The sequence below is a fragment of the Anguilla rostrata genome, chromosome 2, assembly GCF_018555375.3.
Source record: "Anguilla rostrata isolate EN2019 chromosome 2, ASM1855537v3, whole genome shotgun sequence".
Taxonomy (NCBI): Eukaryota; Metazoa; Chordata; class Actinopteri; order Anguilliformes; family Anguillidae; genus Anguilla; species Anguilla rostrata.
The window spans coordinates 58,066,000-58,079,776 of record NC_057934.1 but is presented as its reverse complement, the minus strand read 5'-3'; the positions used below and the strand labels follow the sequence as shown (position 1 = coordinate 58,079,776).

Here is a 13,777-nt window from a genome sequence, read left to right as displayed (position 1 = left end):
TTGATCTAATGTTGTTAGTTTTCAGTTCTTCAGAAGTGAAACAACAGATCAGGATTTCACAATCTGTGTGTGTGTCCTGGCCATGGCTTTCAAAGGTAACTATGAATTTGTACCACGGGGGCTCAGAAGAGCAGGGCTGCATGGTTGGGTAAATCAGTGTGTTAAGTGAATGTCATTTTGGAAAATTTGTGTTTCATACTTTTGTACAGAATGTTTGATACTTATGTACAGGGAATGTGTCAGGGTTCTGTGTCTTCCCCCTGTGTTGTTTCTCTGTTGGGCCGCCAGATGGCGGCACCGCGGTTTGTGTTCAGTTAATTGTTTTATTGTTTTCCATTATCCAATTATTAGTTGCGTTTTGTCTCGTGTTCCCCTCCCTCTCTGTGGCTTGATTGCTCATTGTGCCCTCCTGTGTCTCGTCTGCGTCGCTCCTATTTAAGTCTCCCTCTCCCTCACTCAGGCGCTGGTTCCTTTTGTTTCTGTACCAGTTTGTGGTTTGTTTTCCGGTTTGCTACCTGCCTGCCTTGCCTGTTTGTTTCTGTACGTGTTTTGCCTGCCTGTTGCTTGTTGCCTGCTCTGTTCTCTCTGTTTTTGGATTTTTGGATTTTTTGTTTTCCCGCAATTTGAGTTTTTCCCTTTGTTTGTTATTAGCGCCCTGCGAGGCTTTCTGTTCCCTTTGTTCCCCGTGCTTTGTATTAAAGTCTTTTGGTTTTCCCCATTTCTGGACTTTTGGGTTTTCACTCTGCGTTTGGGTCCATTCCCGCACCCGCCCTGACAGAATGAGACTGTGACATGCCACGATGCACCCCTGTAAGGTCTCTCTCTCTCTCTCTCTCTCTCTCTGACCTGGACACAATCAGGAACACTTGCACATTTATTTTTGAGAGTACTAGGTTAGTGGGTCTATTTGACTTGTGAAAGCTATGGTTTTCAGGACTAGGTGTGTTTCCCTTTGAGTTCTGAAACAACGTACATGTATTGTTCAATTTCATGTCTGGAATGGCTATATTTGCTATCTGGATTACCCGATAGAACTTACATGGGTTTGGGTCTATAGATCCAGTGCAGATGCTGCACGACACTGAGTTCAGCACGCATACTACAAGCTAGTTAATAACTTTAAGGCTTTTAGTCAGATATGGGTCCCGGTTCACAAAGCACGATTACCGAGTTAGTTGGATAAATGCACTGGAAACCCAGAACCCCTCTAGATCTGGAACATGGACTGAAGTAAAAAGAGCAGTTCCAGGTTTTACTCGGATCAATTATTCAGCTGATTCAGTAATACTACTTAATGAAAAAATGATCTCTGTGCCAGTGGTAGTAGTTTAATCATTGGATTTTATAATGATAATCTTTTCCCCTCTCTCTCTCTCACACAGTAATTGTAATTGACAATGTTGTTTTGTTGTGTGTAGCCACAGGCTACTTTAATCTCAGTTGTGAGATGTGATGAATGACTCCTGCACTGTAATGATTGTGTTTTTCCACAGAGTCTGGAGGGAGACCAGCACTTCCTGATCTGAAGATTTTGCTGGTGGGAAAGACTGGGGCAGGAAAGAGTGCAACTGGAAACACCATCCTGAGGAGAGGGGTGTTTAAAGAGGGGCTTTCCCCTGTAGGCCTGACCTTAAAATGCGAGACACATAGTGGAGTGGTGGCTGGGAGAGAGGTTACTGTTACCGACACACCTGGGATCTTTGACACATCTCTTTCTGATAATCAAATCAAATGTCAAATGGTAGAAAGCAGTAACCACTTCTTCCTGATAGTTATCAGGCTGGGGAGATTCACAGAGGAGGTGAGGGCCACTCTAAAATGGATGCAGGATCATTTTGGAGCAGAATCTTTGCGGTACTCAATGGTGCTCTTCACTGGAGGAGATGAGCTGAGTACACCAGTGGAGGAGTTTCTGAGAAAAAGCATCGATCTTCAGGAAGTCGTCAACCGATGTGGCGGGGGATATCACGTCTTCAACAACAAAGAGAAGAACAACCGCGCTCAGGTTACAGAGCTGCTGGAGAAGATTGAAGCAGTGCTGCTCAAAACGACAGGTTACCATCATGCCGCTATGATGATCCAACAGGCTGAAAGAAAGATACAAGCAGAGGAGGAGAGAAAGAGAGAGGAGTTTGAGAGAAAGATCAGAGCCAAGGAGGAGAAAAAGAGGGAGGAAGCCAAGAAAAAGATCAGGGAAGAGGAGGAGAGGCTGAGGAAGTTTGAGAGAGAGATCAGAGCAGAGGAAGAGAGAAAGAGGGAGGAGTCTGTGAGGAAGATCAGAGCAGAGGAGGAGAAAAAGGAGGAGTCCACCTACAGTCTAATTCAGTTTGCTGAAGTGGCAGTTAATGTTATAGCTCTATGCATGGGACTTAAGGCAAAATAAAAGATATTGGGGGGAATCCTGGAGTGTACATGTAAAAAAATCCTAAAAACATCCTAAAAAATCCTAGAAACTTGTGTCATTTCGTGAAAATTATATGAATGCGGTATTAAATTGATTGATATTGTAGTGTTACTCCTTGTAAGGCAATCAACAGAAAAATGTCATATCTTTGCTAAATGAATGACAAGCAAATGCTAAGCAGAGATATTGTCACCCTTTGTTTAAAAGCATGTGCAATCCAGGCATTTACTTACTAATGGTCACGTGCACAAATGCTAGACAAGCCTCTAGCATGGCTGCAAAAGGCGATATCTCAGTACCTTTGAAAGAGGAGCGTTGTTTTTAAACCAATGCTTTAAAGGTAACCATGCCTGTACTCGATCCTGTGAGCTAGCCGCTCTAATTCTTTAACTCCCTCAGTGCCTCTGCGCAACCGCTTCATTTCTTTTTACGCTCATTTATTCTTCACTTGACCCGATTTAGAGTTTTCACCATTCGATCAATACCATTTGAGTCTGTAAAAAAAAAAAATCTTAATGTTTGATGAAGGCCTTAGTGAACAGTAGTCTCTGTTACATTGTGGATCTATGCTACACAGTGGGAGAAAAATGGCCATTTAGAGGCTTCTCTACTTCGTCTAAGAGTCCAGCTCTACTTCCCACTCCCTCTCTGAGGAGGAACCAGTAGAACCATTGAGTGAGTCGCCCTGCTGCTGGCCTTTAAGAAAACATTTTTAAAACGTTTATTCTGTCATAAAACCGAGGTTGTGCCTTTATTAAAGGTCAGTGCTTATTTTTGTACTTTTTTTTTTTTAAACAGTGTTGTATTTTCCTGCTTTTGTTGAAGTCTGTTAAATAAGAATGAAGCGAGAAGAACAGTTTTGATTTTTTTTTCTCATTAATATGTAGTTTGTTAGTTTGCTAACATGCAAAGTGACCTCCCTATTGAAAGATGGTAGGGATGTATAAAAGCTTGCTTAAATAATCAAGATGTAACCACCACTTTTATTTGTGAGTATATTTCTTTTTATTATTTACTTAAGGGAAATCATGTAACTTTTAAAGAATAAGGGATAACTTAAATTGTTCTGTTTAATAAAATGTTATTTTGGATCTGGACTGGCCTAAAAAAATTAGCTGAAAACTATTAGGCTATTTCAATCATGTCTTTGGTCTCCTGGTAGATACATGTACATTCACAGAGAGGAACACATTGTATGTACTGTACATGCAACATACTAGTACAGTATGTATATACATATACCTGCGTATCCTGGGTAGGGTCGCGGGGGGAGGGGGGGTGGTTGGTTGGAGCCTATTTTAGTGTGCATTGGGTAAGAGGCAGGAATACACCGTGGACATGCCGGAAGTCTATCGCAGGACACACACGCCACTCACTCACCATACGGTCACACACTCATACCTATGGGCAATTTAGAGTCTCCAATTAGCCTACCTGCACATCTTTTGACTGTAGGAAGAAACCGGAGCACCCAGAGGAAACCCATGCGGCCACAGGGAGAACATGCAAACTGCACACAAAAAGGTATCGGGCTGGATTCGAACCCAGGACCTTCTTTCTGTGAGGCAACAGTGCTATCCACTGCCCATTATATTTATATACATACACACAAACACACACACACACACACACACACACACAATGGGACAAAGGGAATAAAGTTACTTTGTGTTTTTTGTCCATGTTCTTGTACTTGGTAAAATTTGTACATGGGATTCCTGGTTAGCAGAGTTAGCGTGCACTAGTGCGCCTTTATTCCCTGATTTGAGAATGTTTTTAGCCAGGTCTGGCACTATTGCTCATGTAACTCAGTTGAATACACTCTGTTGACTTACTATATTGCCAGTCACTCTGGATGATAGAGTCTGCTAAATGTTAAATGAATATAGGATGTAATGTAGTGATTAAACCTCACGCCAGTGACTCAAATAGGGGCTGGAACCTGTTGTTATGGAAATATGTGATTAAAAAAAAAAAACAATATGACCCACTTCCCTCCAAGCACATACTGCAGCAGTGGGGTTTAATTTGTCAGTGCAAACTGAAAACCTGAGGAGATAGAAAAAAGGGCAGAAAGGCTAAGGGGAGAATACAGGGAAGTGGAGGGATTGGAAGAGATGTTAAGGGAAAAATGTAAACAGTATGAGGAATACTAATAATTTGGCTAATAAAAAAGGCACACGAGATAAGGGACACAGAAAAAACGTCTAGAGTGCGCCAAAAACCTGAGGTGGGGTCAAAAAGGGACGGGGAAACACGTAAAAGACGCGAAACTGCGGGGTGGGGGAACACTAAATGGGAAAAACTCCCATGTAACACGTGGGAAGAGAAAAAAAGCAAAGCCAAAAAGTACCAAGGAAACAGATTTCCGAGTTAAGCATAAGCCAAGTTTAGCAAAAGGCACAGCAAATAAAGAGCAAATCCCCCAAGTAGAATATAAATTAGAATATAATAAGGAAGGGGAGGAGGAGTGCCCCCCAGCAGAAGGCGAGGCAAGCGACAGTGAGGCAAGCCAGGCAAGTAATAATGAGGCAGAAGAAGAAGAGGAGTTAGACGAGGAAGAAGATGTGCAGATACAAAAGAACAGTGCATAAGCGACAGCATGAAACTGCTGGCGAACCTGGCACAAGGTGTCCAGGAAGAAGCTGCAGCTCTGCTCTCAGGAGGTGGAGTACTTGGGAAGAGTAATCACGGCTGGCGGTAAGAGAATGTCAAATAAACAGTTGGAGACAATAATGAAAGTTCCGCAACCACAGACATTGGGACAAATGATGACATTCTTAGGAATGACGGGTTTTAGCATGGATTGGGTGGAAGGGTATTCTGAAAAAACGCAACCACTAAGAAAGATAATGAAGGAGGTTGGGCGAGAAAAACTTCGAATAAAGGACGATGGGGAAGTTGGCTGGCAAAAATAGGACTGGTGTATAGTATAGTGGTACTGGTGTTGCTGTCTTGTATCCTCCCTCTCTTGAGATCCTCTCTCCACAGGGCTATAGGCATCCAATTGGTGTCGTATAAGGTGACTAACGCAGGAGTCAGGCGCCAGACGGGTGATTCCAGTTTCCGGCGGAAGCTGTCACAGTCCAGGGAGACGGGGAGAACGGATGGACTGCGGGCGCTGACACCAGTCCAGGGAGCAACAGCACCAACAGTGCCCCTATGGGTCCAGTACGAGAATTGCAAGCCGGCTTTCCAGTGGAGTGACGTGCAGGCCGCGTACTCTGGTTGGAAGATATACCAGGAGCCCACCAACTACGAGGACTGCGGCAACTCATCGTGCTACAAATCAACGTGTTAAGAAAATTAAAGGAGTGTATAGCCGCGTTTCCACCGCAGGAACTATACCCCGGAACTAGGAACCTTTTGAGGAACTCAGTGCGTTTCCACCGCAGGAACTAGGGTCTAAATTTAGTTCTGGGGGCTTTGTTTTACCCCCCAAAACGTTCCTGCTCGGGGGGTAGTACTTTCCGAAAGTACAGGAACCTTTTGGGTGGAGCTTGCAGCGCTGAACATTTCTGATTGGTCGAGTACTCGTAGCGTTTGTGTTGTATTTATTTTCCGCCATTACCCGCCATGTTTGAAAATATGCAGCGGCAAACCTATTTATTTTCATAATAACTTCAAATCAAACTTGTATGTTATGCGGCGCAGTAGCCTACTTTTGGTTATAGCCTATCAACGTCTTGGAATTATAACGTGTGCTCTTCTGTCCTTTTCTTGCTTTAATAGGCTATTCGTTTTATAAAATGCTAAGCATTCGTGCTGGGACAGCATATTACGTAAGCTACCAAAACATTCAAACGGATTAATTCGGTTGCTGAATATTTTCTTTGTTAGCTCGTTGTAATTGACTCAAAACGTTTGATACAGTTATGTGAGGTATGCGGTAGTTCTGCATAATTAACATTGGGATTACAGTACAAGCAAACTGGAAATCACCTTCCGCACTTTTTATCCGGGTAAAATAACAGGTTAATTCTAGTAATCTTCCCTTTAGCTTTTTCAGACTGCCGTAATTTTACTCCATTTTACTGCCATTTTTCAATTCCACGAAAAGACCAGGAAGACTATGGACTCATTTATGGTGCATGGTTCGCATCTGGAGGGCACACTTCGCTGCTCGGCTAGCAGTAACTTCGAAGGAAAGCAAACGGTGGCTGTACCACTACTAATTTACATTTTCACGCAAGTCCGAGTTTTCGTTCTATTCTTGTCATTTTGCGATTAGCCTATATGGAATTGACGACGAGAAAGTAATAAAACAGCTAATTGTTTACAACGTGTGCATGTTTTCTGCTGTTAATGAATGTGTTTGAGAGGATATATGAAAATCAATAAATACAAAAGTAACCATATATAGTCATTGTTGGTAACCCGTTGTATATAAGTGGAATAAACCCCTCCGGGCTGTCCCGGTTATTAGAAAATAATGTAGACTACTTCCGTGGTAGTATGGGGTTACAGAAGAAATCATATGACAGTTGGACCGACGACAACATCAGTGGGCTAATTTGCCGAATCTTCGCGGTACTTTAGACCCCGGTGGAAACGCAGACAACCATTGGCTGAAGGAACCTTTTAGTTCCTGGTAAAGTAGTTCCTGGGACTGAAAGTTCCGGGTAATTTCGGTGGAAACGCGGCTTATGATAACTTTGTTGGGTCACTTAGAATAATACGTACAGCTTTGATATGTTTAATCAAATTTTGCGACTGCAGAGAGTGTTGGAGGAATCATGGGAACAACGTTACATTGAGGAATCTGATACATTTGGATGCTGCTATGGCAGCATGGGATGTGCAGGCACCCAACATAGTATACATGGGGTGGGGCACACCCGACGCTGTCTGACGCTGAGAATGGCGTCAGCCAAAGCCCAGGTGACATCCGTGTTGCCATTCTCTGGCGAATGAGAGGCATCAATTGTAAAGCGCTTTGAATAAAAGCGCTATATAAATGCAGTCCATTTACCATTTACCATTACCATTCCCAGGCCAATGGACAATGCCGACCTTGTGGCTGTTATCCTACTACGATGTGCAGAATAATGTGCAGCCGACCAAGCTGCAAGTGAAAAAGCTCACTATACCCTGGTATAAAGTAAATAATGAACCTACAGACCCAAGGGAAATCACCATGGCAAAAATCCAATTCGCATGCGAAGCTGAGCTTGTAAGTCAGAAGGCTCAGGCTCCGCAAGCCACCTTCTTTGCGACAATAAAAGAGGACATTGTGGTGATGTCACAAGGAGGGGCGGTCCTCTGGGGCAAGTAACCCCTCTGCCTACCGAGTGTATGTTGAGACGACCCAAAACCAGCAGCGCCCAAAATCACCACTCTGCGTACTGGGCCCCGGCTGTCCCATTTGTACCATGGAGGCGAGGGAGCCGGTCGCTGTTGTTGCCGCCCCTCTAATTCCTCCTACCCCCGTTCAGCAGGAGGCCACAGCTGCGACAACAGGCAGACAAGGGGTTCCTTTTATCCCAGTTTCAGTTGTGGCCCCTATGGCAGCCCCTATGGCAGAAATTGAAACAGCAGAGAGCCCTCAGGGGTCCTCTCGGAATTCTTCCCCAGTCCCTTCCCCTACCTCTCCCCAATCACCTGATTCTCCTGAATCTTACAATGATTACTCACCTACAGTGCCCAATAGCCTGGGGAATCCCATGGTCCTTACAATGCATGACCGTGATGGCATGCGAATTCCAATAATGAGATTGAGAAGGTCAATAAGGATACAACGAGGGGAGTCATTCGGGGCCATAAGATCTGACCCCGAAAGGGGGGAAATGTAGGAATATTTTGGGATTCCCCATGATTGTGATGACGTCACATGTCAAAGTTAGGGTATTCCCATCAATGTTGATCAAACTGGTTCCTCCAAACTCTCGATGCTCCATGGTAAAAGTACATCACATGTACGACTATTCACTCATATAATCAATATGTAATCCAATAAACCTGTATCATTAGTTGCAGCTGAGCTTATGGAAATGCAAGAAACCACAGTATCAACTGTAGAGAAAAAGCAAGAGAATGCAGAAGGCTTTAAAAAACCACACTTACTCAGCAGAAAACATTAATCAAATACTAACCATACGCTTTATTTTCAAACTGATCAACTGCTAATAAATGTGCTAGAAGACTAATATTTTACAGTGACCCCTATGTAACCTGAATACAATGGAAAATTACAGGAGGCTGTGACTTGTATTCTTAATGGAAAATTACAGAATAAAGACAAATATTTTTAAGGGAAAGTTGGGGTAACTTTCCACAATGATGTTATCACCCAAGAACAGGAAATCATTGTGGTGCCAAGAAGGTCAGGTGGTATTTTAAGGAATGTGTTAGGGGGAGTTATGGGGAGCACAGTGTATAAAATGGATGTAAAACTGACAATCGAGGTTCAATTCTGCAGATTTGATCCGGCTTTGTGCACCTGTGCGAATAAAGTCTGACTTTTCTGAAGAGCTTGCTGCTGTGGTGTCTTTTCCCTCGTGAAGTTGTTTTCTACAAATTAATGATTGGACTTTGAATTCTGTCGATTCCTAGACACGACACTCTCTCTCAGCGGATATCACGTCTTCAACAACAAAGAGAAGAACAACCGCGCTCAGGTTACAGAGCTGCTGGAGAAGATTGAGAAGAGAAAGAGGGTGGAGTCTGTCAGAAAGATCAGAGTAGAGGAAGATAGAAAGAGGGAGGATATTTTATTTTAATATTGTTACATTTTCCTTATTGTATACATAGTGTAGCATTCAAATTGGTCTTGGGTGTGCCGGCTGGTAGGCAGAGCACACGCACCTAGGTTGTACTAGCTAATCAGCCCAGGTGCTTTAAGGTGTATTGCTCTCCACAGTTCGGGGCCAAGACCGGGAGCACACACCAAAAGAGCAAGTTCTGATTTTCTTTTATTTTCAGTTTTGTTTGCTTTTAGTGTTTCATGCATGAAAGTCTTCAGTTTGAGGATTCCAGTTTTAAATAAAAATAAAGTGAAAATGAGTAGGCACAATTTCTTTTTGCAAGGCAATCTGTTTTGTAAAAATGAATTATATGCATAATATTTCACGTTTGCATATATGTTAAGTGATTACTGAGATGTGCTTTATGTATTTTTATGTGTGTATTATATAGAGACAAGTAGATTGTATTTTCATTGTTTATCTTTTTCTGTGTTTTTTATATATTTTTTAATCTTAGCATGTCTGTGTGAATTACACCCCCACGGCACACACACACACACACACACACACACGATTACATGATTTTGCGAACCTGTAATACATGTTTAGCATATAGAGAGAAATTTCTCATACAATGATACAACAACAACAATAACAACAACAATAATAATAATACTAATAATATTAAATAATTATTTAGCACCTTTCAAGCACAAAGCACAAGGTCATTTACAAATTAAAAAATAAGCAACCTAAACATGCCGGTTTATTGTTTTTTTCCTGTGTTTTACTAAAACCCTTTTTGTTACCTCCTGAGTCTGCCTCTGCATTTGGGTCCCTGCGACAAAGATCCAGTACAGGCCAGTGCGTGCATGCGTGCGTGTGCATGCGCATGGGGGTTTCCATCTGGATGAAGTGAAAATGAAAGTTTATTTTAAAACCTGTTTGTACAGATGCCAAATCTGTCCAATCATTGCCCATTTATGTACTGTCCTGTGTAAAGCTTTATAACTTTTAATCCGAAAAACGCCACCCCAGGTGTGAAGCATGGGGGTGGCAGCATCATGTTTTAGGGGTGTTTTGCTGGAAACCTGACTGAGATACACCAGTTCTGTCAGGATAAATGGGCAAAAATTCTGGCAAAGTATTGTGAGAAGCTTGTGGAAGGCTACCCCAAGTGTTTGATTCAAGTTAAGCAATTAAAAGGCACTGCCAAATGTAAACTTTTGACCCACTGAAAATCTGATACAGATAAACTGTTAGTATTAACCAGTTTATCCTTCAAGGTCCAAGTTGAAGTATGCAGTTGTTCCCTGCACTTCTCTCTAGAGTTTTCAACACACTTGTTCCTGGTTATGGTTATACACTTTGTTGTACGTCACTCTGGATAAGAGCGTCTGCCAAATGCCTGTAATGTAATGTAATAAAAGCTGAAATAAATCTGTCTCCTAGCTATTATTTTGAAATGACCTCTTATGAAAATATAGTAGATACCCTAATTGACTTAACAGGAAATGTATGGTAACATGAAGTGTGTGGAGTTGTGAAAGGTGTATGTAAACTTTTGACCTCTACTGTACCTTATCTGGAGTCTACTGTATGCTGCTGAACTCCAATTTATAATGCAGGAAAATAGAATATCCTGTCTTGAAGCCTCGGAGAAGAAAGCCACCGAGGAAAGTTGTACGCCGCTTGACGACATCTTCTCCTGGCCAAAAGCTACAGTCATAAGAAAGTGACTAAAGGGGTTAGCATCTAAATGTATCTAATAGTAATCAGGTTTTTTTTTTTTTTTAATTGGAGAGTTAGGTCACTAATATCTGAGAGCAATGTGGATTTAGAAGACTTGTTAGGATAACACAGGCATCGTTTTACCTTCTGCAGAACTTTAGAATAGATTCCATTTTCACCTCTGTCACTGCATGTCTGTGCAGGGCATTGGTTAGTAGCCTATAAGCAATCATTTGTGAGGAACTAGCTTGTAATCTTTCTTGATTGTGCTCCTTACTAGCATTATCAATCGTAACTTTCTGCCTAGACAATATTTGAAAATCTTTTTGACAACTTCCACGAACTGCTAGCTCAAATGACATACAGGATTCCTTCTGTTTATTACAGACTTCAATTAAAGTTTTTTTTTTTGTGGGTAAATGTTGGTATAGTATATTGACTATTTTCTAGTATTGTGCCTAATTAGGTTGTAAGTCATACTCACCTGTGGGTGACGCTTCTGTTCTTTGCTTGTTTATCGGTTCAGCATAGAGTACGGAGAATCACTGAAGTTCAAGAGCTAGCTCCAATGCAGCAGCAGTGTAGAACCTGTAATAGAAACAAATACATATTAATAAAAAACCCCTTAAATGGCTAACTAGTTGTTGAGTGCAGTGAATACACAAGTTACAACAGTTGGTCTATTATTTATTTATTTATTCTTGGTAATAATAATAGTGCAGGATGTGCAGCTGCACGAGCGATGCATCACTTACACCTCCACTTAGATCCCACCCATAGAATTGCGTTTCACTTTCTGACCAGAATTTAAACTCGCAAAAAATGTCAACATGTAAAAAAGTCAACATACAAAAAAAAAAAAAATCTACATGCAACCAAAACTAATGGCCAAACACTTCAACACACAACCAACATTTCAACCCACGAAAGGTTTCACAAAAGGTATTTGCTTTTAGTAAAATACTTTTTGATTGCATAATAAAGACACAAATTTAACTTCACAGAAGGCATGAACTAATATAAACTGTCTGCAGTGGCGTTAGGGCTAAGCTCTTGGAGTATATAATAGGTAGAGACAGCGATGCCAATAGTAACCTATGGGGAGCACATCAAAACCAGGAAGTACAATTTTTTCAGCTCGGTTGTGTCCCCTAAATCACGTGTACAACGAGGATAGTGCAGACATTGGCTAAAATAAATAATAATTTTAAAAAATTTATATCTTTGTGTGGTAGGAAAAAAAATATTTTACCTCGGAAAAACAATGTGATCTTTCTTTCTAATAATGTACTCAGATATGTTGCTTACCTATTGAATTCAGACAACTGCCTGAATTAGATTAGCATATTGCAAAGATTATCAAGTTATCCGATTTTGTGTCCTTGCAACAATATTTGTAATGTCAAAGCTATGCAGAAACAAAGCCACAAGGCTCTAAACAAAATGAACTATATTTGTATTCCATACTTTTATGGCACAACAAATGTTGTTTTTATTGTAACTGCATATTCCACATTCATTCTAGTCACTAGCATACAGTGATCTCCATATAAGGCACATGAAGGTGAGCCTCTTTGATTTTTTTTCTAGCCTAACCATCTGGATGAAGGGAAGGTGAAAATTTGTTTTAAAACCTGTTTGCACAGCTTGCAAATCTGTCCAATCTTCACCTATTTACGTACTGTCCTATGTAAAGCTTTATAACTCAAATGTGATCATAACAGAGACATGGAAAATGTCTCTTCACTCAGAGAACAGGTTGCAATGTAACCAAACATTCTCTATAATACTGATAAGATCTCTCCACTCTGTTACATATTCCATATTCCATATGTAACTCAGTAAGACACACCACAAGGAGATGGTCCAGTTTCAGGCTATTGAGAAAAAACTGCAAATTGCTGCTTGTACATATTTCGTGTAAATTTTCCTTATTTTTACCTTCCAGGTGAAATAAATTCCTTATTTTTACCACTACATGTGAAATTTATATTGGAAGTGGTAACAGTGCCAAGTGTCTGTCTGCCTCATTTTGGACAGAAACTGTATTGAGCAGTGGTATAGCTAAATTCTGAAATTATTATTTTGTGTATAGTTATTGTTTTTGTGTGGTCTCTTGTGTTTATTTGAAGTGCATTTCTTACCCATGGCCATAAAATCAATATTATAAACTCAAAAGTCTTCCATCATGTTATGTGCTATGTTTTATCAATAAATTTAGTAAAATTTCTATATTTGTTTTTCAGTTTTCTTGGCTTTTCTGTCCATTTGCCGCACCTCCTGCACCCATACATTCATGTGATTGCGTGAGAAGAAGGAATGCTGGATGGCAAACAACATACCATGCATGCGGCCAGGTGCAACATACCCTCTTGGTGCACTGGACACACTGGATATTTTGCATAGTTTACAGCATGCAGGCACAATAATAATAATAATAATAATAATAATAATAATAAAATAAAAATCCATTTACATCTCAATAAAAGTAAAAATCAGTTTTGAGCCACGCCTCTGTCTTCCTTCAATGAAAGAACCTGGGAAACTGTTGTAAATTGAAGTGACTGAACTTGTTATTTCCTTGGGTGAAATCCCCAAGGTGGCGTATTCTGGCTACTGTAGGAAAATTTTGAGACTCCTCATGATTGCGATGACGTCACATGTAAAGTTAGGGTATTCCCATAAATGTTGATCAAACTGGTTCCTCCAAACTCTCGATGCACCATGGTAAAAGTCACATGTATGACTATTCACTCATATAATCAATATGTAATCCAATAAACCTGTATCATTAGTTGCAGCTGAGCTTATGGAAATGCAAGAAACCACAGTATCAACTGTAGAGAAAAAGCAAGAGAATGCAGAAGGCTTAAAAAAATCACACTTACTCACTCGGCAGAAAACATTAATCAAATAATAACCATACACTTATATTTTCAAACTGATCAACTGCCAAATA

General features: G+C 40.9%; 2 protein-coding genes across 6 annotated transcripts in view; both read left to right on the top strand.

Moving 5' to 3' along the window:
• Positions 1-13,777, top strand: part of LOC135249261 (LIM domain only protein 7-like) — a 78,879-nt gene that overhangs the window by 4,799 nt on the left and 60,303 nt on the right. The window lies entirely within an intron of this gene.
• Positions 61-3,529, top strand: LOC135249274 (GTPase IMAP family member 4-like). Its single transcript, XM_064324755.1, has 2 exons — positions 61-95; positions 1,494-3,529. The coding sequence occupies exons 1-2, from the start codon at positions 83-85 to the stop codon at positions 2,381-2,383; spliced, it is 903 nt and encodes a 300-aa protein (XP_064180825.1). The 5' UTR covers positions 61-82; the 3' UTR covers positions 2,384-3,529.